At 43.5% G+C, this 26,329-nt stretch overlaps 2 protein-coding genes across 3 annotated transcripts; both read right to left on the bottom strand.

Annotated features, from left to right (window-relative positions):
- Positions 1-309: 309 nt before the first annotated feature.
- Positions 310-6,250, bottom strand: LOC109771828 (uncharacterized). Its single transcript, XM_073504904.1, is given in 7 exon segments — positions 310-2,020; positions 2,753-2,844; positions 2,847-2,924; positions 3,777-3,842; positions 4,252-4,483; positions 4,700-5,958; positions 6,046-6,250. Coding segments are annotated over 7 exon segments (3,225 nt in total). The 5' UTR covers positions 6,116-6,250; the 3' UTR covers positions 310-592.
- Positions 6,251-7,222: 972 nt separating this feature from the next.
- LOC109771829 (nudix hydrolase 2) lies at positions 7,223-11,430 on the bottom strand. Of its 2 annotated transcripts, none has more exons than XM_073504902.1 (9): positions 10,828-11,430; positions 9,936-10,165; positions 9,349-9,414; positions 8,881-9,018; positions 8,663-8,740; positions 8,516-8,566; positions 8,392-8,426; positions 7,858-7,966; positions 7,223-7,717 (listed from the first exon to the last, which is right to left on the bottom strand). In XM_073504902.1, the coding sequence occupies exons 1-9, from the start codon at positions 10,988-10,990 to the stop codon at positions 7,493-7,495; spliced, it is 1,095 nt and encodes a 364-aa protein (XP_073361003.1). In that variant the 5' UTR covers positions 10,991-11,430; the 3' UTR covers positions 7,223-7,492. The 2 variants fall into 2 exon arrangements, with proteins under 2 accessions (XP_073361003.1, XP_020186108.1); XM_020330519.4 differs by having other exon boundaries at positions 9,936-10,168; positions 10,828-11,211.
- Positions 11,431-26,329: the final 14,899 nt, after the last annotated feature.

Here is a 26,329-nt window from a genome sequence, read left to right as displayed (position 1 = left end):
CACCTTCTCAGTAACAGTTGCATAGGGGACGGCTCTTCAAAACCGCAGCTCATACTATATGCTCTAAGCCTCTAACTATATACTCCCTCCGTTCCTAAATATAAGTCTTTTTAGAGATTCCACTACGGACTACATACGGAGCAAAATGAGTGAATCTACACTCTAAAGTATGTCTATATACATCCGTATGTAGTCCATAGTGAAATCTCTAAAAAGACTTATATTTTGGAACGGAGGGAGTAGAACATAAGTACTTAACCAGTCATACTTGAATAGAAAGATGCTCATGCATGCTCATAAGAAGCTGTGTTTCTCATGAGGACTTACTGGTACTAATAAGCATAATTTTCCTCTTACAAAGTAAATAGAACCAAGTGCCTACCAAAGTAAAAATTGGCACATCTGAATATATATCACAAGAACATAATTGTGGGGAACTGCCTTGAAATGGTGTCAAGTCAACAGACCAAATTCCTCTTACATTTCCTCATCTTTCCATATATTTGTTCGGGAAATGCTAGAATAAGTTCTGAGACTGAAACTGAACATGTAGTGCATGAGAGGCTGTGCTAGTCCTCATTGGTTCTGGGCTTCAACAGGACCTGATGCTGAGCTCCCTGATGAAGCGGACGAGCCGCTCCAACTCGGATGACGACGACCCCGCCTGCGCGACATCCAGCCTCAACTGCTGCGCCATAGCTTGGGCCACCCCCCTGATCTTGTCGGACACCATGGCCTCCCTCACCGTCCTCTCAACGACGCCTCTCTCGCAGACGTCCTTCATGTCCAGCCCCGTCCTCCACACGGCGCCCACAAAGCGGCTGTTGATCTGCTGGTCAGAGAAGAAGGGCCAGCACACCATCGGCACGCCCTCCAAGGCGCACTCCAGTGTCGAGTTCCAGCCGGCGTGTGTCAGGAAGCAGCCCACCGCCCGGTGCCGCAGCACGTCCCGCTGAGGAGCCCACTCAAGAATGTGCGCCTTGCTGCCCTCCACTGCCCCGACGGCTTCTCGGAGGAGCGCAGAGCTGGTCGTCTGGACCATGTCCGGTCGGAGCGCCCAGAGGAAGGCGTATCCAGTAGCTACCAGGCCGGAGAGGAACTCGGTGAACTGCTCTTGCGTGATCACCGCGCGGCTCCCCAGGCTCACGTACACGACGGACCGGTCCTCGTGGCCGTCCAGCCACGCCATGCACCCGTCGTCCTCCTGCCACAGGCTTGCGCTTGCGGTGAGCCTTGACCTGGCGTGCAGTGGGCCTACAGCGAAGACGTCGCTTGTGTGCGACGCAATGTGAGCCAGCGCTGGCTGCTCCATGGACGCGGTGGTGTTGAGTATGAGTGCACATGCCTTGCTGGAACGAGCGGTGACCTCGGCAAGCTTGAGCATCCAGGGGTCTCTGTCGCCTTGTTCAGCGCAGTAGAGTCCACGAGGAAGATCTCGGCGCCGGAGGAAGCCCTCCATCCCCGGAACACCGCACACCAGGTCGTCCGTGGGGAAGGGGCTCTCGCCGAGCTCGACGAGCCTGGGCATAGACAGGAGTGCCAGGTAGCTGCACGCACTCTGCGTGGCGAAAGCGAGCGCCGGGATGCCGAGCTCCTCGGCGATGTCGATGGCAAACGGCATGGTGCCATCGGCGACAACGCATGTCACCGGGGCGTCGGCGGACAAGAGCAGGGCACGGTACGCGGCGCTGCTGGTCGTGCACATGGACTCCAAGAGCTCCAAGAAGCTGCGAGGGTGGTCGTCCGGGAGGCCGTCAGGGATAGAAAGCAAGCGTAGGCGAGGTGGCAGAGGCACCTGGGCAAGGCGGCGGAGGTTGTGCTCGGTGTGGAGGAAGGTGACTTGGACGCCGGCGTCGACAAGGGCGGTGGCGAAATGGAGCATGGGGTTGATGTGTCCCTGCCTTGGCCATGGGAACACGAGAACGTGCACCGCGGCATCCATCACTCCGGCGAACGGCAGATCGCCCAACTCGCAGATTTGATGGCAGCTCAGGCCGGCGTTGCTCAGAGTTCCATAGGCCTGATGAAGGAGGAAGAAACCATTGGCAATAAGAACACTCCAAATTAGAAGTGACCTCCAGTAGCATCTTTCCAGTTAGCTGTATTTGCCTTGGTACCACACAGACACACACGGTTGGTCCTACCTGGTACGATTTGAGGTACCGTGTGGTAGACACACTATTTGGACTATTTCCACCGACCGACCCGTGGGTGTACTGTACTGTGACTCTGTACATGTGATCGAAATTATTTTATCATCTTCTCCTTTATCATCGTTCTCAACAGATCCAGGTGACATCTAATTTATGTGTACCCACTCTTTGGCGTTCCAAACACGTTTTGCAGTTAGCTAAGTGGCCTTGGTGACAACCTCTGTCCTTATCCAGGTGGGATGGCAGCTTTGTGTTGGTCGCTAAGGCTATAGCTAAAACTGACCAGATTCAAATGCACTCCAGCGACATAAATTGGGAGCACTAACCTTTAATATTATTAAGCCAGTAACAAAATAAATGGTAAAGAAGCAAGAGCATGCATGTGAAGTTAAGTTATGGTTGTTCTTAGAGCTTCTAATTGCTTGCTAAGCTTCTGTAGTTCCAGGTGGAATAGATAAAAATGGACAATATGAGATTTCCTGGACTACTCCATGTTTATAACTGTAGCTAATATTGTTTGCAATCATCCCAAGGTTCTTTGGAGATGAAACCAAATCATAATCAATATGCAACGTATGAACATCAGTACCCGAACTAACCTGATAATCCCTGAGAGCAACTAAAACAAATGACGGACCCTCATGGCGGCGACCTCCTGCTGCCTTCTTTGACAGCAGCATACTTCTAGACGCACTTAGATGGGCATGTACAGCATGACCTTGAAACAGCAGACTTCCAGCCTCTTGGAATCGGAGTGCCGTGAACATGACCCTGAAGGAAAATTCAGCAAGTCAAAAAGTTTAAAACCCTCACTGAAAATTCAGTGCAGTTTAATCATGGGGCCCTACAAGATGTAAATGATACAGAAAGCCCAGGGGCACACCAGGCACAAAGGAAACTTAGAGAGCAGCCTGATTGAAGAAACCATTGAGAAAGAATATAGTTAGTGAATCCGCACATCGCTGAGGATGGCCGAAGAGAAGTTTCGGGTCATCACACTAACACATACAGGGCACCCAAAGCTTGGCCAGACTTGCAAGGTTTGAAGCAATGGCACCAAAGTTTTCTAACTCACCAATTCCTGAAGGAACATCTCGAGCAAGTAACTGTTAATAGCAGTAGAGATTCTTCATAAATAGAAGAGGCTAGCTAATGAACTTAGTATAAGGAGATTCAGAATAGAGATGCATCAGGTTCAAGCAATGTTTCCCTCAAAATACAAATATACTTTCTGGATTTGTAGAAGCTCTTTCGAAATTTTGGACAGAGTTTATAAATCTTCAAATACTCTTTGCACATGTGTGCTTCTTGAATAACGGTCAATTAATCTAAAAAAAATACTTTGCAAAAGAAAATATTTCAGAGAATCATGGGAGCAGCTAAAATTTGCAAACAATAAAAGGGAAAATTATTCTCAAACTGAAAACCTCAGGGTCATCTTATAGTCATCTAATCAGCACACCAAAATCAACTGACTGAAGGGAGATTTGTCCTAGATATAGATCTTTAACATGTTGAGTACACAACCCAATTCGTCTACCATTTAAACTCCCATGAATTGATGATGAGAAACCTGTCCTCCATCCTGGAAACCGCTGTTTCTCCTTCACATGAATGATGTACAAACTTGGTGACGAAGATTGGCAGCCCATGACAAAGCAGTTGAATTTCCGAGCAGGGACTCTAACTCTTGAGAGGGTGAGCACACATAAGCCACTACTAGAAATGCCATACGTCAGAGCTTCATCAGTGGAAACTGAGGAAGAACTAGGTTCTAGCTGTGCTATCATTGCCTCAAAGTCCTCGACCATTGGAATGCCATAATCATCAAGTTCAAACCGCTTTTCTGTCAATTTTTCGTACATTCGGTACTTTGCAGATAGTGTCCGAATGCAGGACTTCCTGACACATTCAACTAACATAAGTTGAAGCTCTTTAAAATTGTCAACCTCAGAGAACCATCTTACCCAACGATGAATTATTCCTGCAAACCAACTTATGATTAGCTCATCATCTTGCAAAACAAGGGCTGAAACATGTTTAGGGAAACCTTCAAGATTAGTTACACCATAGCGATTGAGGCACTTCTTGATATAACTAAGAGGCGCATAAATCTTAATGGCAGCATCATCAGGGCAGGTATACATTGATTCCTTATTCTTCAAGCTGGACAACAGTGCTTCTGTAGCAGCAGTTTCTGATGAGATATAATCATTAGCTTGCTTCTGAAAGTTGTTAAAAGCATCTCTGAGTTCCTGCGGAAGTGCTGGTTCAGCAATGTATTTTGACAGGAGCACCTCCTCATTAGCTTCATTTTTGGCATCGATGTCCTGCATCCATACCTTAAGTAAAGTCTTGAACCAATGATCTGTCTTCATGCCCTCTTTCCTAAATTGTGCAATGTGATCCAGCAACGGAGTACTAAGACCAAGTGACTTGATCTCAGACTCCTTTACCCTCCTCAAACCATATGCCAACCACTTCTTTCCTAACCTAAGATTCATAGCATCCCATATCTCTTGCTTCTGACAAGCAAATAAACGGACCTTCTCCTTCAGCTTATGAACAGTTTTCAGTGCAGCACTTTCTTTTGTTGCTGCCTTAACTACAGTGCCAGCAAACTGCAACCCCCGAGAGTCCTTTTTTACTGGCACAAGACACAATCCATCATCAACTTTCAGGTAAAGCGATTTGCTTAAGTAATCAACAACTTCAGACTTTACAGTTTCTGCTATGTCTCTGGACCCCACAACTGCAACAAAAATCTCATCCATGTATCTGCAAGCATATAATCTCACGTTTGGCTGGCCCTCTGTTTGATCTTCATTATTTACATCCCCGTCCTTCATTTGACTTCTAAACCAGTGACGCAACTTGGAGCCCTGGTTCTCTGTAACATTTTTTGCCCCTGAATAAAGGCCTTCATGTTTCATGCAAATCCTAAATACTTCGTGGTCAAAACTGTCAAGATATATATTCATCAGGATTGGTGCAAGTACTCCTTCTTGAGGAACTCCATGGCCCTTGGGAAACCCTCCAAATACCAAATTGATCACCTCGGCATCAAACATATCTTGCATGAATGCCACTAACTGGTCATCAACAATCTTTTCCTGTATTTGTGAAATAAGCTTTAAGACTACATTACTATCTACCTCCTTGTACATGGGGACAGTAAAGCACCAATCTGGAACCCCAATTTCAGTGGATATGAACCTCAAAGCTGAGTGATATCCTCGCCCACTCCGACAACCATGCGATATCTTGGAGAACTGAGGTCTGAAAACAACCTCAAGCACCACCCTAACTGCTTCCTGGATAACTTTCAAGTTGAGCCGTGGAAGAACAATGCGCTCTCCTCCTTGCCTCTTTGCAGCAACAGAGAAAGAATTCGATGTGATATCAAACTCGCCGCTCCTGAGCTGCTCCGCCAATGCGATGAAGCAAACATCGTCCCTTGGAGACGCCAGATCGACATTAGAATTCAGCCGGACAATGTCGTAAGCATCCTCCAACGTATCAGCACTAGCCACCACCTTACCCATGAGATCGTAAAACTTGCCGTTCAAATACTGCGCCTTGACCCTCTTTTTAATCCGGAGCTCGGCCAGCCTCTTGCGCTCCATCCGTGACAGGGGCTTCCGCTGCCTCTGAGCAGCAATGGTTGACTCCTCAGCGAGAGAGGCCAGGCTCTTCGCCAGAGACACCGGTGGTTCCTGCGATCCGATGGTGCTCTCCGCTGCATCCTCAATCCCGTCAAGCAAGAAATGTGCCTTGTGACGCCGGAAGCACGCAGTGTAACGTCCTAGTAGTTCAAAAAATACAGAACGCAACATTAGCGGCACAATGTTTTATGTCAGGCGGATGTCGTGATGACGGATAGGTCACGCACCTTGCAGGGCTGGACGGTGCCTGGAGATTTCCCGGAGGAAGCGGCCGCGGCCAGATGCCAGGAAGGACATGGAGTCAGCCGCCCTGGTCTAGCGGGGCATTCGGTCGAGCAGGTGGTGTGCACAGGAGGACCAGCGAACGGCGGAGGCTATGCGATAGGCGAAGTCCCCCGCCGGTGCTAGATGGGGTTCGATCACCGGCTCCCGCCGCCGGACGCCTGGTTCCCCTCTAGCACCGGCGGTAGATACCTGCGCAGCACCACCCAGTCAGGTGGCTGGCGGGCAGAGAGCGGCGAGGTGGCGACTGGTCCAGACAGTCAGACGACAGCGCGTCCAGCGTCCGATGGGCAGGGGCTATGGGAAGGCCGCGTAGCGGCAAGGGCCAGCGGCGCAAGGCGGCGGTCCGTGCGGCGCGGGCGGCGGAGCAGCCGAGCAAGCACCGCGAAAAGGGTCCCCGAGCGCCGTCAGTTACCAAACTATCTTAAGTTTTGAACTAGTGTCGAACCGCTCCTTTCACCGCCTGATTTGATCCCAATTTTTTATATAAGAAAAAAAACCTTACATATTCAGAGAAGCATTACAACAGATCAGTCCACCTATCAATCTTGCGTATTCATGAAAAAAGGCAACAGATCAGTCCACAATCAGAAATACAAACTCGACAGACAGCAGAAAATGCTCTTCCTCGATTTCTCTGGTTAAGCTTCATGCACTAGTCAACGCAACCAAAAATCCAAACTTATGAAAAGGGCTAGTGCAATCCACATATACTATAACATCCCTAACCGAACATAGGGTCATGGTCGAACTTTCAGGGAGAGGAAAAAAATTCACCACACTACACATTTTGTCATGGACTCGCTTACGACGTCGGTCTCACTGCTCCCCCGGCGTAGAGGAGGAAATGGATTGAGATTCTCACCTGAATTTAGGCTGACTGATATGTGGACCAAAATCAGCTAAACCAAAGTCAAGGAAAAAAACACAACACCAGTCAATATTTTACAAGCCCAATACAAAGATATACAAACATAGGTTACAAAAATATCCAAACGTAGGTAACACAGCAACGGTATCTCGCATTTGACATGTCAAAAAAGGGTAACACAACAACGGTGTTTTCGCACAAAAAAATAAATAGTGTCTTGCACAGATACTGCAGCACAACAAGGGGAGACAAACAAAAACAAAAAATCTTTGATATGTTCCATTATTTGTACACTCATCGATACAAATTTGACAACGAGTAGCGCATTAATTTCTTCCTTTTTGACGTCCAAGTACAACAACTTCCGTTGCACTTTTGCTAGGTTATAGTATCTCTTTGTGAATCGATATAATGGTAGGGGACAGGCATCATACGTCAAAATCAGGTGTACAAGCTACCAATCGAACAACTGAGTAATCGAGCATGAGTTCTTCAACACTTTCGTAAATCTGACTGGAATTTCAACTATCTTTTTGTGTATTGATGATGGGTCCTGAGGCTTTCTCCAGGTCCCTCCTGTTCATGTAAAACAAGGACTGTTTCGGCGAGAACGCTGATTTTATGCTGATTGGTGAAAATCCCGTGTATTCCTTGTCGGCCTTAGCCAGACCGACCTCGAGAATGTACTTCACGAGTTCATGTTGCTGGACAAACGGTTGTGCCGCGAATTCCTCCACCGGCATCCACTGCATTTGAGAAGCGGAGCATCAACAGAGTGTTTACACAGTACTAGTTGAGAAGATACTGAAGTAAACCAATAGAAGATGTCTCCTTTTCTGAGCACGGTATTAAACAACATGATGCTGAAAATGCAGATCTGAATTACCTGAGCATCCTCGATTTCAGACTCTTGTTTAGTAATGTCGAAGGAAAGTGGCCTTAGGATGCACACAAAAAATAGATCCGATTTTTCAAAATAAGCTTTGTGGCTCTGCCTGCCAATTCGTAGGTAGAGATACCCACATGAGAGAGACAACAGTTAGTTCACACTTCAAGCTAAACATATGGTTCTTGCCAAAAAAATATGTAGAGTCACTGAAATAGATCAAAAGAAAAGAAGGTTTCACTATTTAATTTCCATTTAGTGTTTGCTTTGATACTACATGTTCCATTTTCAATTTTACCTAGATTATTCTTGCTAGCACAAGGTTATGGAGTTTAGTGTCAGCAGATCTCAGTAACCTCCTTATCATCTCAAGCACATATTTTGCATGCTGTACCAGAAGGCAGCTTAGGTGTCACATAAATGTCTATTACCTGCCATGTTGGTATCAGATTGACTTTTACAAAATTCATGATTGTACTATGGATCTTTAAGAAATGGGGGAACAAAAAAAGGACAATTAGTTCCAGTTGTTACCTGAAGGCAAGTACCTCAACGAATTCTGCATCAACCTAATACATCATCCAGGAAGAAAAGGAAGAGTATGAGTAGCTATAGCAGTATTCTGTCAAGATTAGTTCACATATATGCTAATACATACCCCAGTCTCTTCTTTTACTTCTCTTACAACTCCAATGTTTATATCTTCCCCCTACATGCATCAATATCTTTAAGATTATGATGAGAGAAGGTGGTAAAGAAAGATCTGTGCATAACATCTCTACATGTCCTGAGCAGAAAATTTTACTGGTTCAACAACTCCAGTTGGGAATTTCCATATACCAAGCCCCTTAAGTACACCGCTTTTTTCCTGTACAACCAATACCTGCACACAAAAAAAAAGTCCTTGTGATGACGCAAGATACATAACTTACCTCTAAAGTCGATTTTAAAAGGCTAGAAAGGTAGCAACACGCACATGATTATCTGAATCCTTTAAATAGTGCTTTCATATTTATTTGGTACCTCTCTTTTGTCATTCATTACAAAAGCTCCAACGCCCACACGGTGAGTAGCATTCACAGGCAATGTATGAGGCGTGTTCGGGAGCCAGTACGCAAGCATTAGGTAAGTTTCCTCTGCATGATGGTACCAGAATCCTTCCTAAATAAAAATGAAGCAAAAAGGAATTCAGAGCAAGTTAAGCAGCTTTTTGTATACAAATCTGGCTTGCTATTTTATATAGTAAGATAAGGATACCCTCTTATTATTTCTTTGAAAAGGGAAAAAGAAAAGACTGTATTTGGACACAGTTATAAATTAACACCTACTGATATCAAAACCTAGAACAATTGTTATCTCCAACTAAGAAGTACATGATTCTACTAAGTATTCCAATGCAAGAATAAGTATAGTAACAAGTGAAATCAAGAATACAAAGTCATGAAACTAGTTTCGCTACCAAAGAAACATGAAATATGCGAGTTTAGTTACCTCTACTGCTGATTGAATAAGGTTGGCAAGGCTGATTGGCAATTTTATCCAGACACCTCTTATTCCCTACAATGAGAACACAAGAATGAAGTATAATCAATGGAAAGATCAGGCACAAATATTTAGTTAACAACTGGGTGCAGCTATGCATTCTAAGTCCTAACACCATCTCCTTGTCGTAGCCATGATTAATTAATTTTGATATTAGTATCCACGTACACTAATCTTTGCCTATCGATGGCATGTCTTGGGTACCATTGCTGATCTGTTAATCATAATACAAATTGAACGAGTCAATGTTTCTAAGAAAAAAGATTCTTCCCTTGTTGAAATAATCTGATCTTAGCCTTCATAGGGAGTGCATTATGCAGCTAAAAATACTTAACATTAGTGATAACTTATAAAGACCTTTGCACATCAAATAGCTTGAAGGATAATATTGATGTCAAATATTTATCTATGAATTTACCGTTTTTATACTGCCAGCGCATATACGCATGCATTTTATAGGATGATGGAGTTGTTAACAAATCATCTTACTAAAAAATCCTATGTGCTTGAGGTATACACATGGCTGACAAAACTACCTGCTCCCTCCATTTCGACAATAAAGATTTCAAGGAAGCTGAAAAAAGTTGAGGATCCATCGGGGTGGTCATCTCAATAATGACACCTCCATGTTTGTCATTCACGAATGGTAGCAGCTCCACATCTCTTCCATTCGTGGTCATTGCCGATTCGGCGTCCACCTTTGTCGAATATATGGAAGCCGACATGGTTCTGCTCCCCACTCCACTTCTCTGCCTTTCACCTGCACCTGCTAGATTCGAACAAGCAAATGTATGGATTGTCATTACGGAGATTACACATTTATAGCATTAAACGTAAGAAGAACTGCACTAGATATGTGGTGTGAAGAATGACTGTTACAAATTTCAGCTCTGTGCTCCAGAACTGTAGAATGGCCACTTAACTAACAAAAGGGGAAGTGGTATAGCAGGAGTCGTGGTGCCACTCATGATTAAGTGAGAAAGTATCCGGTGGAAACCACAGTATTATAGTGAAAACACCGTGGAAATTATGTCTAAAAGTCTTTATAAAACTGTGTCCATCACCATCCCCTTTCTTTCCCTGTCACGGCCATCTCGTTTACTGCTTTCATACATGGTCATTTCCTTGGCCTACGTTCACGATCCGGTCTCCCAGCATCTGGGAGTGGGACGCTCCACGTCTGTCCACCCCTACCACACGCCTATTTCCTTGGCTGCAGTTTTTACCGGATCGCCAGGAACATCCCACGCGAGAGGCGCGCGCCGCTAGAATGAGAAAATCCAAGAGAGCACGCCGGCATGATCCTAGATCGATCCACGCGGGCGCATCTATTAACAGCTAAGCGTGCGACGACCGGCCGGGGCGAGCTAGCACGTTCTGGGGTCGGTGGTGGATCGAGCGAGCGGGGCAGAGTAGCGGAGAACGCACCTCCGGGTCCGAGGAAGAGCGCGCCGCGGCGGTGGCGAGGAGGCGCAGAGCAGACGGGGAGTTTGGGCGGCGAGGCGGAGTGGGCTAGGCCGCGGCGGCGGAGGAGGAGGCGGAGCAGAGGCGCCCGGGTGGTGAGGGGGATGGAGAGCGAGGGGGCGGCCATCTGACGCAGCGCACCCCTGCTCTCCTTTTATTACTGCGGGGACCCGGGCGCCACCGATGCTCGCTGCTCGCTGCTCGCCTAGCTAGTTGTGCAGGGCCGAGGTGGGGTGGCGTCACTGGCGTGGCACCGGCACACGGTGCGGCCTTGTCGCGTGGGCGCGTGTAGTGCGGGACGGGGCGGGGCAGGTACTGATCCCGCTGCTTTTCCCTTGCGTCGGCTTGTTCGTGGGAACGTCCCGTGCAGGCGGCGGCGGGCTTAATGGGGCGGAATGGATCGCAGCGATGGGGGTTTGGCCGGATTCGCTCTGAGAGCGAGAGGTGTCGCGCTCCGGCAGGGGTGGGCGTGGATTTGAAGTGGCCGCGGCGGCGTTTCCAGGTGAGGTGGATTCCACTTTTCGAGTGAAAATGCGCCTAAACCCATTCAACTGTTTACAACTCTGCAATTTCCTCCGTTGGATCATCAAATTTGTCTACATATACGGGGTACGCACTCTCCTGGGGCGTGTTTGGTTGCTCGCGTACAATTTACCTGCATTGCATATTTGATCCGCTACAGACTCACTAAGCATATCTGCATGTTGTTTGGTTGCCCACATTGCATCAGCAGCCATTTTAGGACCGGCTATTTGGTTGCTCGCATATGTGCTTCACGGATGAGCAAATGCAAACCACAATTGTTTGGCTGCGTGCACGTATGTGCTCTGCTCATCCGTTTCAATTGTGGTGGCTTTATCACCACATTAACAACACAACAGTAGGCAGACCATAAGAACGTCACTACCTAATTAACAACACAAGACAGATAAACAAGGGGTAAACGGCAGATAAATAGTGCATACTAGTAGCAGGGGATAAATTTTAAGATAGCAGGGGCATGGCTTCACACCAGGGTGCTGATACCTAGGCAAAATATGGACAATTTTACAGCAGAAGTTCAGACCATCATCACTAAAAGTTCATACTAAATAATTCATACTAACAGGTGATCTAGAGGACGAGACTGATGTTGCTAATGCAGTTGTGCCTGGTGCAGCGAACCTTGCACATGATGGAGCTGTTCTTGTTGTAGATCAGGCCGAAGATTCGCAGGACAAGGAGGTCGCCGGGGATGATCATGTGGCGGCGGCAGAAGTACTGCCGGCCCCTACCAAGGACCATCCGACCCTCGAAGTTCTGGACCTGAACACAGAACTCGCACCACTTGTTCGTCGGCAGTCTAACAACGCGAGGAGGCTTAAGCATCAACCACTGCTTCATCACCTCCTTTAACTTAGGAGGGATGATGAGCATGGCGATATCCTCCGTTTCCTTGATCTGAACGTAGAAGCGTAGAGGCTCCCGTGCCCCTTCTTCGTGGCCGGTTCTCGGAATTTTGTTCTAATTGTTTCATAACATAGACATTGAAGTGATCTTGCTTCATGATATAGTTATCAAATTCATACAAGCATTGACTAGGATGTTTATTATAAGGGATGTCACCTTCATCAAACTTCAAAAAGAATTTACCTCCACCACATGTGGTAGTGTGTCAACACCATGTATTTCTTCAATAGGTGGTAAATTCTTAACATCTTCAGCTTTAATACCCTATTCCTTCATACATTTCTTTACCTCTTGCATATCTTCAGGACTGATAAATAAAATACCCCTATTCTTCGGAGTGGGTTTCGGCGATGGTTCAGGAAGTGTCCAATCATCATAGTTCTTCAATATATTATTCAATAATTCCTCAGCCTGTTCAACAGTTCGTTCCCTGAAAACATAACCAGCACAACTATCTAGGAAATCCCTAAAAGCATCCGTTAGTCCATTATAGAACATATCAAGTATTTCATTTTTCTTGAGAGGATGATTAGGCAAAGCATTAAGTAATTCGAGAAGTCTCCCCAAGCTTGTGGGAGACTCTCTTCTTCAATTTGCACAAAGTTAAATATTTCCTTTAAGGCAGCTTGTTTCTTATGAGCAGGAAAATATTTTTTGAGAAGTAATAAATCATATCCTGGGGACTACGCACACAACCAGGAGCAAAAGTATTGTACCAAATCTTAGCATCACCCTTTAATGAGATTGGAAATAACTTAAGAACATAGTAGTAGCGAATTTTCTCATCATGAGCAAATAGGGTGGTATATCATTTAATGTAGTAAGATGTGCCACAACAGTTTCAGTTTCATAGCCATGGAAAGGACCAGATTCATCCAAAGTAATTAACTCTGGCTCGACAGAGAATTCATAATCCTCATCAGTAACAAAGATAGGTGAAGTAGTAAACTTAGGATCACATTTCATTCTAGCATTCAAATTTTTTTCTTTCAACTTGCATAATAATCTCTTAAGATCATCTCTATCATCACAAGTAAGAAAGTCTCTAGCTACCTCTCCATCCATAAGATAACCCTCAGGTATATCAGGCAATTCATATCTAGAAGAGCTAGGTCTAATAGGTGTTTCATAATTCTCAGTTTCAAAGACTTCATCAGTTTCAGCATTCTCAATATCTTTAGCTCTAGCAAGTTGTTCATCAAGAAATTCACCTAGTGGCACATTCTTATCAAGCAGAGTACTAACATCATTCATAGCAGAAGTAGCACCATCAATAACTTGCGACATATCAGGATTAATAGCATGTGGTGGCGTTGCAAGCTTACTCAAAACAGAAGGTGAATCAAGTGCAGAGCTAGATAACAGTTCCTTAGCTCCCTTCGTCTTAGAGGGAACGATCTTGGTTTTATCATCCTTAAGATTCTTCATGGTAATAAATAGATATAAATCCCAAGCGACTCAACAAATATAGCTATGCTCCCCGGCAACGGCGCCAGAAAAGGTCTTGATAACCCACGAGTATAGGGGATCACAACAGTTTTTTAGGGTAGAGTATTCAACCCAAATTTATTGATTCGACACAAGGGGAGCCAAAGAATATTTGTAAGTATTAGCAGTTGAGTTGTCAATTCAACCACACCTGGAGATAAAATATCTGCAGCAAAGAACTTGCATGTAACAGTCATAACCTAGGGCGACACATAGCTCCAGTTCATAAATATAATGTAGGCATGTATTCCGTAAATAGTCATATGTGCTTATGGAAAAGAACTTGCATGACATCTTTTGTCCTACCCTCCCATGGCAGCGGGGTCCGTAAGGAAACTAAGGGATATTAAGGCCTCCTTTTAATAGAAAACCAGAACAAAGCATTAACACATAGTGAATACATGAACTCCTCAAACTACGGTCATCGCCGGAAAGTATCCCAATTATTGTCACCTTGAGGTTTACGGATCATAACACGTAATAGGTACATATAACTTGCAAGATGATCACGACATAGATATAATGGTGAAAACATAAACGGTTCAGATCTAAAATCATGGCACTCGGGCCCTAGTGACAAGCATTAAGCATAGCAAAGTCATAGCAACATCAATCTCAGAACATAGTCGATACTAGGGATCAAGCCCTCACAAAACTAACTTCATTAATTACATGACGAATCTCATCCAACCCACCACCGTCCAGCAAGCCTACGAAGGAATTACTCACTCATGGCGGTCAGCATCATGAAATTGGTGATGGAGGATGCTTGATGATGACGATGACCGAAGATCCCCCTCTCTGGAGCCCCGAACGGCTCCAGATCTGGCCTCCTGATGAAGAACAGGAGGTGGTGGCAGCTCCGTATCGTAAAATGTGATGAAACTTCCTCTCTTATTTTTTCCTCCAAACATAGGATTTTATAGAGTTGGAATTAGGGTCAGCGGAGCCTAGTGGGCTCCACTACCCACCAGGGCGTGCTAGAGGAGGCGGCGTGCCCTGGTGCCTAGTGGGCAGCTGGGCCCCCTCTAGTGGGTCTTGGTTCCAGAAATTCTTATATATTCCAAAACAATTCTCCAAAAAGTTACGTCCAATTTTGAGAACTTCTATTTCTGCACAAAAACAACACCATGGTAGTTCTGCTAAAAACCGCATCAGTCCGTGCGAGTTTCATTCAAATCGTGCAAATTAGAGTTCAAAACAAGAGCAAAAGCATTTGGAAAAGTAGATACGATGGATACGTATCATTCATAATCTCATCATGTGCATAGACATGGTATCAATAAATTCATGTACGTGCTGCAACATCATCCTCGTTGGAAAAAGGTGTTTGAAGAAATTGTTTGTCATCTCTTTCAGATCTTCCTTCTCCTCAGTCCAAACACCGTTATCATCCTTCAATTTGTTGATTATATTTTACTTCCGTCTCCAAGTTGCTCTACGATGAAACCATTTAGTGTTTTTCTCCCTTACGCGGCCAAGTGGCACGCGATCTTTGACTCCATATAATCTCTTCATGATGACATTTGGTCTAAGTCTCGGGCCACCTTCCAAACCTTTTTATCTCTAAAAGCACAAGGCTTTTGGCTCCACAACACTTCAAGTTTCTTTCTCAGAGCAACTACCTTTTTGCTACATATTCGAATTACTTTGACCATGCCTTGAGTAATTTCTGGAGTTTTGAGAGAAGCTTCAATGAAATATCCGACAGTGACGATTCTCTGTGGCCAACACCCCACAAACTATTGATTGTGTTCTGAAGCGTGTCAGGCCTCTCCCACATCAATTCATACCTAAAGCTTTTGTTCATTGGTCTCCATTCCTTCCCATCGCCAAAGCATAACACCAATGGGGAGGTGGTCCGACCCGGTAGAGCAGACATGTTTGACCGAAGCTTCACGAAAAATAGCACTCTGACATGGAGACGCGACATCCATGTCAATTATGGCTTTCACATTTTTCTGCCCATCATTGTTTGTTACCATAGGTCTAAGAAGGCCTTGTAGTCGAGGTCACGGAGATTACAATCGGTGCGTACTTCATGCAAATTCGCCATGTTTATCTCCGATCTTTTTGCCGTTGATATATGTTCATGTTGGCACATGGTCTCATTACAATCACCGATCATCAACCATGGTTCATTTGTGTTGGGCTTGATTCTTCTCAAAAGGTTCCACATGTGATGTATCTATTAAGCTTTGGGTTCATCATAAACAAAAGTACCCTGCCACTGGGACCATGGGGATTTAGACCAATTAATACATCTATATACCTTGAGCCAAAAGCAAGCCTTTTTTTATTTCCATGGACTCATCATAGAAGAGAGCAATATGAACACCTTTTCCCTTATCGACATGAGAGATACAGTGGTTAAGGCCAATCCTCCACCTAATTTTATTCATGTACTCTTAATTTTGCCGGTTTCGGAAATAAAGACTAAAGAGGGACAACAAGTGTGCACCAAGCACACTAACTCTTGAACTGTCCGGGGATGTCCAAGCCCCCAAAAGTTCTAACTCATGATCGTCATTCCTCCTAGTGGGCGCTATCCTTTGCGCCCACCAATTCGTCGGCAGCCTCGAGGCCGGTCGCTTCCGAATCACCTACTTTCCATTCAATAGCTTTATTGCTTCTGCATTCAAATGTTGTACCATTGAGCTATGGACCCTATGATGCTAATCGTAATACTTAATCACTAACCATAATTAAGATCCACTTGCTAATTTTGGATCACCAAAGTAAATAATAATTCTATAATGCACATGGCCGCTAATGACAATTAGGTTAACCTCCTAACTGTCAGTCAACCAAATTAAAATTATAGTGCATGTAAATGTATTAATCAACAAGAGATTGTAAAATTTGCCTGAAAACCAAGAGAATGTATAAACATGTAGCCATGGATGTAGGAACAACTATGTATTTTCAGTCAGCGACGAGTACGTGACGTGAACATGACAATATGTATGAACAACTTTTGAGCACCCCCAAAAAGAAACATTATGTTTAATTTGTTGTTAAGTTGAATTTTAGTACATGTAGGGGGCAGGCGGCTTGCATTGTCGGGTTTGGAAGAGGAGGCTGGTGTTGAGGGTTGAAAGACCATGACGACAGAGATTGGGGGATAGAATGGTCCATCCTAATCCAGTTCCTCGAGATTTAGGAATTGACATCAACATTTATTCCACCTTCAAGCTTCAACATTTATTAACAAATTAACTACACTATTTTTACTTATTGTCTATATGGTTCTGAGATTATCATAAAACAAAAAACCAATCAAATAGTTCATTATATATACATGCATGAAGGCACAAGAGGCAACACAATTCACTTACAAAAAACTATAAGTGCCAAATCTACGAAAGATATAGCTAACACAAATGTGGCATCAATCTTTATATATATGGCATAATATATAATGCATTCATGGAATATGAAACTATACAAGACATAAGTTTGGACGTAATTTAGATACACATGTGAACTATACTTAATTAAAGTGCACATGTGCAATTATTTGATCTTTGTGTGCATAGGAGGATATGTGGCATAGGACACTCTTTCTATGCAGTGGGGTAAGATGGCTCCATCGCAAGGCCACACATGCCTCTCTTGTCGGGAATGTCCTTCTCCATTCTTAAATATACGTTCTCACCCCATGTTGTTCCCCATGAATTCTTCAACAACCAATACATTGTTCCGTCGCTAGTCTTGCCATAACCAATAGCAGCAATACCATGGTCCAAGTCGGTGCCACATGAGCCAGTCATCACTCCACCTTTGTAAAATTGGAACGTCATATCTCCTCCATCCACAACTACTGAGACAGGTTGGCTTGCGACGGCTTGCATGAGGGATCCCTCGTAGTTGGCTGGAACATCCTCATGGCTTTTGATGGCCGCGACGCCATTGGTTCCACTCTTGTACTTGTCATCTGCCACCGTATATGGGTAGTTAGACTCAGTGGTTGATACTTCTCCAACGTATCTACTTTTTCTCACGCTTTTCCTCTTGTTTTGGACTCTAATTTTCATGATTTGGATGAAACTAACCCCGGACTGACGCTGTTTTCAGCAGGATTACCATGGTGTTGTTTTTGTGCAGAAATGAAAGTTCTCGGAATGGAATGAAACTTTGCGAGGATTTTTTATACCAATAATAAGAATTTCTGGAGCCAAGACCCACTAGAGAGGGGCCCCTAGGTGGGCACAACCCACCAGGGTGCGCCCCCTCTCTTGGCGCGCCCAAGTGTGTTATACCCACCTGGTGGCCTCGCTGACGACCCCCCTGATACTATGAAATCACATATTCCCAGAAAAAAATCAGGGAAAAAGAATTATTGCGATCCACGAGACGGAGCCGCCGCCAAGCCCTGTTCTTCCTCGGGAGGGCAGATTTGGAGTCAGTTTGGGGCTCCGGAGAGGGGGATCTTCGTTCTTCGTCATCACCAACCAATCTCCATCGCCAATTCCATGATGCTCCCCACCGGGAGTGAGTAATTCCTGAAGGAAATATCCCCTATAGAGGCAATAATAAAGTTGTTATTTATATTTCCTTATATCATGATAAATGTTTATTATTCATGCTAGAAGTGTATTAAACCGAAAACTTAGTACATGTGTGAATACATAGACAAACAGAGTGTCCCTAGTATGCCTCTACTAGACTAGCTCGTTAATCAAAGATGGTTAAGTTTCCTAGCCATAGACATGTGTTGTCATTTGATGAATGGGATCACATCATTAGAGAATGATGTGATGGACAAGATCCATCCGTTAGCTTAGCACTATGATCGTTTAGTTTATTGCTATTGCTTTCTTCATGACTTATACATGTTCCTATGACTATGAGATTATGCAACTCCCAAATACCGGAGGAACAATTAGTGTGCTATCAAACGTCACAACAGAACTGGGTGATTATAAAGATGCTCTACAGGTGTCTCCGATGGTGTTTGTTGAGTTGGCATAGATCGAGATTAGGATTTGTCACTCCGATTGTCGGAGAGGTATCTCTGGGCCCTCTCGGTAATGCACATCACTATAGGCCTTGCAAGCAATGTGACTAATGAGTTAGTTGCGGGATGATGCATTACGGAACGAGTAAAGATACTTGCCGGTAACGAGATTGAACTAGGTATGATGATACCGACGATCGAATCTCGAGCAAGTAACATACCGATGACAAAGGGAACAACGTATGTTGTTATGCGGTTTGACCGATAAAGATCTTCGTAGAATATGTAGGAGCCAATATGAGCATCCAGGTTCCGCTATTGGTTATTGACCGTAGAGGTGTCTCGGTCATGTCTACATAGTTCTCGAACCCGTAGGGTCCGCACGCTTAACGTTCGATGATGATTCGTATTATGAGTTTATGTGATTTGATGTACCGAAGGTTGTTCGGAGTCCCGGATGAGATCACGGACATGACGAGGAGTCTCGAAATGATCGAGACATAAAGATTCATATATTGGAAGGCTACATTCGGACACCGGAATGGTTCGGGTCGTTTCGGATAAGTTTCGGAGTACCAGGGGTTACCGGAACCCCCCGGGAAGTTATTGGGCCTCATGGGCCTAGTGGTGGAAGAGAGGAGGCAGGCCAAGGTGTGGCGCGCGCCCCCCTATCCCAAACCGAATTGGACTAGGGCTAAGGGGGCCGCCCCCCTTTCCTTCTCTTCTTCCTCTCCTTCCTTCTTCTCCTACTTGGACTAGGATAGGGGGAAACCTACTCCTACTAGGAGTAGGAATCCCCCCCTTGGGCGCGCCCCTTGTGGCCGGCCCTCCTCCTCCTCCCCTCCTTTATATACGGGAGAGGGGGGCACCCCATAGACACACAAGTTGATCTTTAGCCGTGTGCGGTGCCCCCCTCCACAGTTTTCCACCTCGGTCATATTGTCGTAGTGCTTAGGCGAAGCCCTGCGCCGGTAACTTCATCATCACCGTCACCACGCCGTCGTGCTGACGAAACTCTTCCTCGACCTCAGCTGGATCTAGAGTTCAAGGGACGTTACCGAGCTGAACGTGTGCAGATTGCGGAGGTGCCGTGCGTTCGGTACTTGATCGGTTGGATCGCGAAGACGTTCGATTACATCAACCACGTTACTAAATGCTTCCGCTTTCGGTCTACGAGGGTACGTGGACACACTCTCCCCGCTCGTTGCTATGCTTCTCCTAGATAGATCTTGCGTGATCGTAGGCAAATTTTTTGAAATACTACGTCCCCAACAATTCCTTCGTAGGCTCGCTGGTCGGTGAGGAGTTGGATGAGATTCATCATGTAATCGAGTTAGTTTTGTTAGGGCCTGATCCCTAGTATCCACTATGTTCTTAGATTGATGTTGCTATGACTTTGCTATGCTTAATGCTTGTCACTTTGCGCCCGGGTGCCATGAACTCATATCTGAACCATTTATGAATTCATCATTATATCCATGTTTTAGATCGGTTTTGCAAGTTACAGTCACCTATTACGGTTATGATCCGACAACCCCGGAGTGACAACAACCAGGCCCACTCTCGGTGATGGCCGTAGTTTGAGGAGTTCATGTATTCACTATGTGTTAATGCTTTGTTCAGGTTCTCTATTAAAAGGAGGCCTTAATATCCCTTAGTTTCCAATATGGACCCCGCTGCCACGGGAGGGTAGGACGAAAGATGTCATGCAAGTTCTTTTAATAAAGCACGTATGACTATTTATGGAATACATGCCTACATTATATCGATGAACTGGAGCTAGTGTCGTATCGCCCTAGGTTATAACTGGTACATGATGAATATCATCCAACAAGTCACTGATCCAATGCCTATGATTTTATCTTATATTGATTTTGCTGCGTTACTATTGCTATCATCACTGTTACACTTGCTACAAATTACTGCTATCACTGTTACTGTTACCGTTGCTGTTGTCACTACTATCAAAACTATCAAACTACATTGCTACTGATCACTTTGCTGCAGATAATTAATCTCCAGATGTGGTTGAATTGACAACTCAGCTGCTAATACCTTCAAATATTCTTTGGCTCCCCTTGTGTCGAATCTATAAATTTGGGTTAAATACTTTACCCTTGAAAACTGTTGCGATCCCCTATACTTGTGGGTTATCAAGACCTTTTTCTGGCGCTGTTGCTGGGGAGCATAGCTATATTTGTTGAGTCACTTGGGATTATTATCATATTATCACTATGAAGAATCTGAAGGATCCTAAGCCTAAGATATTTCCCTCAAGTACGAGGGGAGGTAAGAAACTGCCATCCAGTTCTGCTTTAGATTCACCTTCTGTTATGAGTAAACTTGCAACACCACCACATGCTATTAATTCTGATATGTCGCAAGTTATTGATGATGCTACTTCTACTATGAATGATTCTTATGATGATGCTAGTACCTTGCTTGATAATGATGATGTGCCACATGGTGATTTTCTTGATAAACAAATTGCTAGAGTTATACAACATGATGTTGCTGAATCTGATGATGAGCTTGAAACTGAAACTCCTGAAACACTTGCTAGAACTAGCCTCCCTAGATATGAATTGCCTAAGGTACCGGAAGGTTATGTTATGAGTGAAGAAACAACTAGAGATATTCTTGCTTGTAATGATAGATATGATCTAGAGAAATTATTACAGAAGTATAAAGAAAAATCTCTGAATGCTAGAATGAAATGTGATCCTAAGTTTGCTACTTCACCTATCTTTATTGATGATAAGTATTATGAATTCTTTGTCGACCAGAGTTAATTACTCTGGTTGAATCTGATCCTTTCCATGGTTATGAAACTGAAACTGTTGTGGCACATCTTACTAAGTTGAATGACATAGCCACCCTTTTTACTCATGATGAGAAAACTCGCTATTACTTTATTCTCAAATTATTTCCTTTCTCATTAAAGGGTGATGCTAAAGCTTGGTACAATACTCTTGCTCCTGGTTGTGTGTGTAGTCCCCAGGATATGATTTATTACTTCTCTAAAAAATATTTTCCTGCTCATAAGAAACAAGCTGCCTTACAGGAAATATTTAACTTTGCTCAAATTAAAGAAGAGAGTCTCCCACAAGCTTGGGGGAGGCTTTGCCAGTTACTTAATGCTTTGTCTGATCATCCTCTTAAGAAAAATTAAATACTTGATATCTTCTATAATGGACTAACCGATGCTTCTAGGGACTTCCTGGATAGTTGTGCTGGTTGTGTTTTCAGGGAACGAACTGTTGGACAAGCTGAAGAATTATTGAATAATATAGTGAAAAATTATGATGATTGGACTCTTCCTGAACCACCGCCTAAAACTACTCCGAAGAAGAGGGGTATATTATATCTCAATCCTGAAGATATGCAAGAGGCAAAGAAATCTATGAAGGAAAAAATGTATTAAAGCTGAGGATGTTAAAAATTTACCTCCTATTGAAGAAATACATGGGCTTAATACACTACCACTGCCTAGGGTGGTAGAGGTAAATTCTCTTATGAAGTTCAATGATAATGATAATCCTCACAATATGCATCCTAGTCAATGCCTTTATGAGTTTGAAAACCACATTAGAAAATAAGATCACTTCAATGCAAATGTTATGAAACAATTGAAATATAATTCTGATATGATTGCTCGCTTGAGTGACTTGTTATTTAGAATCTCAAATGATGTTAGAGGTGAAAACATGCTTCTATGGTTCAAACCCAATTAGGACAAGTTGCTAAATCACAAAGAGAGTTGCTTGATGAAATGAATCATAATATGCATGACTTTTCTGTTAGAGTTGCAACTAGAGGAGGTAAAATGACTCAGGAACCACTTTATCCTGAGGGACACCCAAAAAGAATTGAACAAGATTCACAAAGAAATAACACTAGTGCACCTAGTCTTTCTAGAAAGAAAAAGAAAAAGAAAAATGATAGGACTTTACATACTTCTAGTGAACCTGAAATAGAAAAACCTCCTGATAATGAAAATGAAACTTCTATCTCTGATGCTGAAACTCAGTCTGGTAATGAACACTCACCTAGTGATAATGAAAAAGATAATGATGAGGTTCATGAAGACTCTCAACAAAACAATGATAAAGAACCAGATAATGATGTTGAGATAGAACCACCTGTTGATCTTGATAACCCACAACCCAAAAATAAAAGGTATGATAAAAGAGATTTTGTTGCTAGAAAACACGGTAAAGAAAGAGAACCGTGGGTTCAAAAACCTATGCCTTTTCCACCCAAGTCAACTAAAAAGAAAGATGATGAAGAATTTGAACGCTTTGCTGAAATGCCGAGGCCAGTCTTTTTGCGTACACGCTTGACTGATATCTTGAAAATGCCTCCTTATGCAAAGTATATGAAAGACATCATTACTAATAAGAGAAAAATACCGGAAGCTGAAATCTCCACTATGCTTGCTAATTATACTTTCAAAGATGGAGTACTTAAAAAACTTGGAGATCCGGGAATACCAACTATACCTTGCTCAGTCAAAAAGAATTATGTGAAAACTGCTTTGTGTGATTTAGGAGCTGGTGTTTGTGTTATGCCTTTCTCTTTATATAAAATACTTGACTTGAATAAACTCACACCTACTGAAATATCTTTGCAAATGGTTGACAAATCAACTGCCATACCTATCGGTATCTGTGAGGATGTGCCCGTTGTTGTTGCTAATGTTACTATTTTGACTGACTTTGTTATACTTGAGATGCCCGAGGACGACAACATGTCAATTATCCTTGGTAGACCCTTCTTGAATACTGCAGGGGCTGTTATTGATTGCAATAAAGCAAGGTCACTTTTCATATCAATGGTAATGAGCATACAGTGCACTTTCCGAAGAAACAATTCCAAGTGAATGGTATTAATGTTATTGAAAAATCTCCGACAATCACTATTGGAAGTTTTCAAATACATCTACCTACTGTCAAAAAGAAATATGAAATGCTTATTGTTGGGGAAATGCATATCCCCATTGAGGTAACTTAGTGATTTACGAAAGTTCTTCGGTTTCATGCTAATCGAAAGTGGTTGTTAATAAGACTTAATCAACCTTAATAATGAATCATTTTTGAACGGTATGAAGTTGATGAATTTAGTAAGCACTACCTTCTGTCCCTACCTTTTTGTTTTCTGTTTTTATTAGTTAAATAAAATAAAATGCCATGTTTTGTCCGTTCTCTGAATTTCCCGTGCAATAAAAAATGACCCAAAAATAGAAGTTCACAGAATGCCCTGAAAATTTTATATGATTTTTCTGAAAATTTATGATTTTTTGGTGCAAATAATACCAGAGGGAGGTGCACCAGGTGGGCACAACCCACCTGGGCGCGTCAGGACCCCCAGGCGCACCCTGGTGGGTTGTGGTCCCCATGTTGGCCCCCTCACTTATCTCTTTAGCCCACATCATCACTCACCTCCAGAAAAAAATCCCCATTACTCTCTCTCCCGTGTTCTTGAGCTTTAACCTGCGGATTTCGATCTCTTTGCTCGAAGCTCCGTTTCTGAAACTGTTTCGGGGGATTGTTGCTTGGTATGTGACTCCACCATTTGTCCAATTAGTTTTTGTTTTAGTGGTTTATACTTTTAATAATTAGCTACTCTTGGTACCGTTGTAGATGTGTTTGCATGTTGAATTCTTAGTGTTCTAAGTAGTTTGAATGCTTGCTATGGCCTCTATGTATCCCTATGAGTAGTTGCTATCAATCTTATAAAGTTTTGTTGACAAATTTTTGCCACCCCAAAAAAAATTATTTTCAGAAAATTGTACGCGGACATGATAAACCTATTTGGAAGGAGTTCTTCGAGGAGACGATCCTCGGGGGCATCTTCTAGTGACAGTTTTGCTCGTCGGTCATACGTTGAACCAAGTGAAAGTTCCACGCGTGATGCCGCCACCAAAACATGCTTATGGCCTTGCGATGACTATATGGTGCGAGTGGGCATCAAGGAGGAATTTGAGAAATATGTTCACAATGCCTGTCTCGGTCCCTACCTTTCAGATAAGTGTGAACAACACCAACTCCTCACTGAATCATTTGTCAAAGGATTTAAATATTTTCTGCGTGAGTCTAGGGTGTCTTTTATGCTTTATGATGAATCATTTACTATTCCACTGGAGAATTTTGCTTACCATTGCAAACTTCCATTTTGGGGTTCGCTTGATGAGCCACCAAAGGCTGAGTATGAGTCTTTCTTGACTAGCCTTTGTTATGGTGAAAATAGAGGAGTGAGACAAGGAAGAATAAAGAGCATTCACTTTCCCGCAATTCAGTACTTTGCATTATTTAACGGGAAATGCATAGTAGGCAAGCAAGAGTGTATCATACTTTGCTCGCCAGACTTGAGTCTCATTCACACCGCTCTCTCTGGTGAAAGGAATTTTAACCTTGGAGCGACTGTTGCGCGTAGACTTCAGCATAACGCTAACAGTGGCTGGTTCTATGGTGGAATTTATGCCACACGTCTAGCACGAGGGCTGGGTGTTTCACCTTTGCCCTTTGATCCTATCCTACCCACTCGATATTTAGATTTTGATGTCTTAAAAGAGCATAAGATTCTCAAGGGAAGGGTTGATAACTTCACTTATAATTTGTTGTTTAACCAATCACATGTTGTGGACACATATTTGCCTGCGCCTGCTCTCTTTGATTGTCACAGCAAGGGGAGATATTTTTTTCTTGAGAGCGAGGCCCGAGCTCACAACGCAGCAGTGGTGGCAGCCCGGCAGGCCGAGGCATCCGCACCAAGAGCCTCCGTGAGCTACCACGCCGACTACTACCCTCCAGGCTACTGATCGACTACCAACTTAGGCCAAAAGCCTAAGCTCGGGGAGTACGTGTTTCCACCGACTTTACATTCATGTTCACTTATTCCATTTGTCGGTGTCCACACTTTTTCATTGTATCATCCATGCTTAGATTTATTTTCTTGATTTCTTCTTGTGTGTTTGAAAAACTTTAGAAAAACAAAAAAAATAGTTGCAGTAATTTACTTTCTATGCATGCTTAGTAGTAGTATTAAAAACAAAATCCAAAAAGATTTCCTTGTTCTTCTTTTTCTTGTTGGGAGCTTTCCCGTGTAAATAGTTTTTCTCGTTTTTGCTTTTTATTTTGCTTGTTGAAGAAAGACAAAAACTCCAAAAATATTTTGGTGTGTTTCTCTGAATTTCCTTTCTTTTTATTCGAGCCTTACCGAGGAGAAGACCACGATGAAAATGTTGAGTGGATCTCATATGAATAATTGTTGAACTAATAAAGAGCCCATTTTACCTTGTCTTCTCCTGTTGAATAAAATGTTTGCAGATTCCAGCTTAGTCCACGGCACTATTGCACTATTATTATTTTCATATCATTCGGTCGTGCAAGTGAAAGGCAATAATGACGATATTCGATGAACTGGCTGTGGCAGAGAGAAACTGGTATGAACTCGACTTGTTCTGTTTGTGTAAATATGTTTAACCTAGTATCCAGGCTTCAGCCCATTATGATTAAACATGTTTGCAATGACAATTGGAGATTATAGTTTCTCATGCCATGCATAAGT

This window comes from Aegilops tauschii, chromosome 7 (assembly GCF_002575655.3).
Source record: "Aegilops tauschii subsp. strangulata cultivar AL8/78 chromosome 7, Aet v6.0, whole genome shotgun sequence".
Classification (NCBI taxonomy): Eukaryota; Viridiplantae; Streptophyta; class Magnoliopsida; order Poales; family Poaceae; genus Aegilops; species Aegilops tauschii.
Note: the sequence above shows the minus strand (reverse complement) of the source record. Positions and strands in the feature narration are given on the sequence as shown.

Coding starts and splice junctions, on each gene's coding strand:
- LOC109771829 (XM_020330519.4), bottom strand. CDS start 10,990: ATGGCCGCCCCCTCGCTCTCCATCCCCCTCACCACCCGGGCGCCTCTG. Junction 8,741..8,880: donor TAATGAATGACAAAAGAGAG/GTACCAAATAAA, acceptor TTTTGTGTGCAG/GTATTGGTTGTACAGGAAAA. Junction 8,567..8,662: donor CAACTGGAGTTGTTGAACCA/GTAAAATTTTCT, acceptor TGATGCATGTAG/GGGGAAGATATAAACATTGG.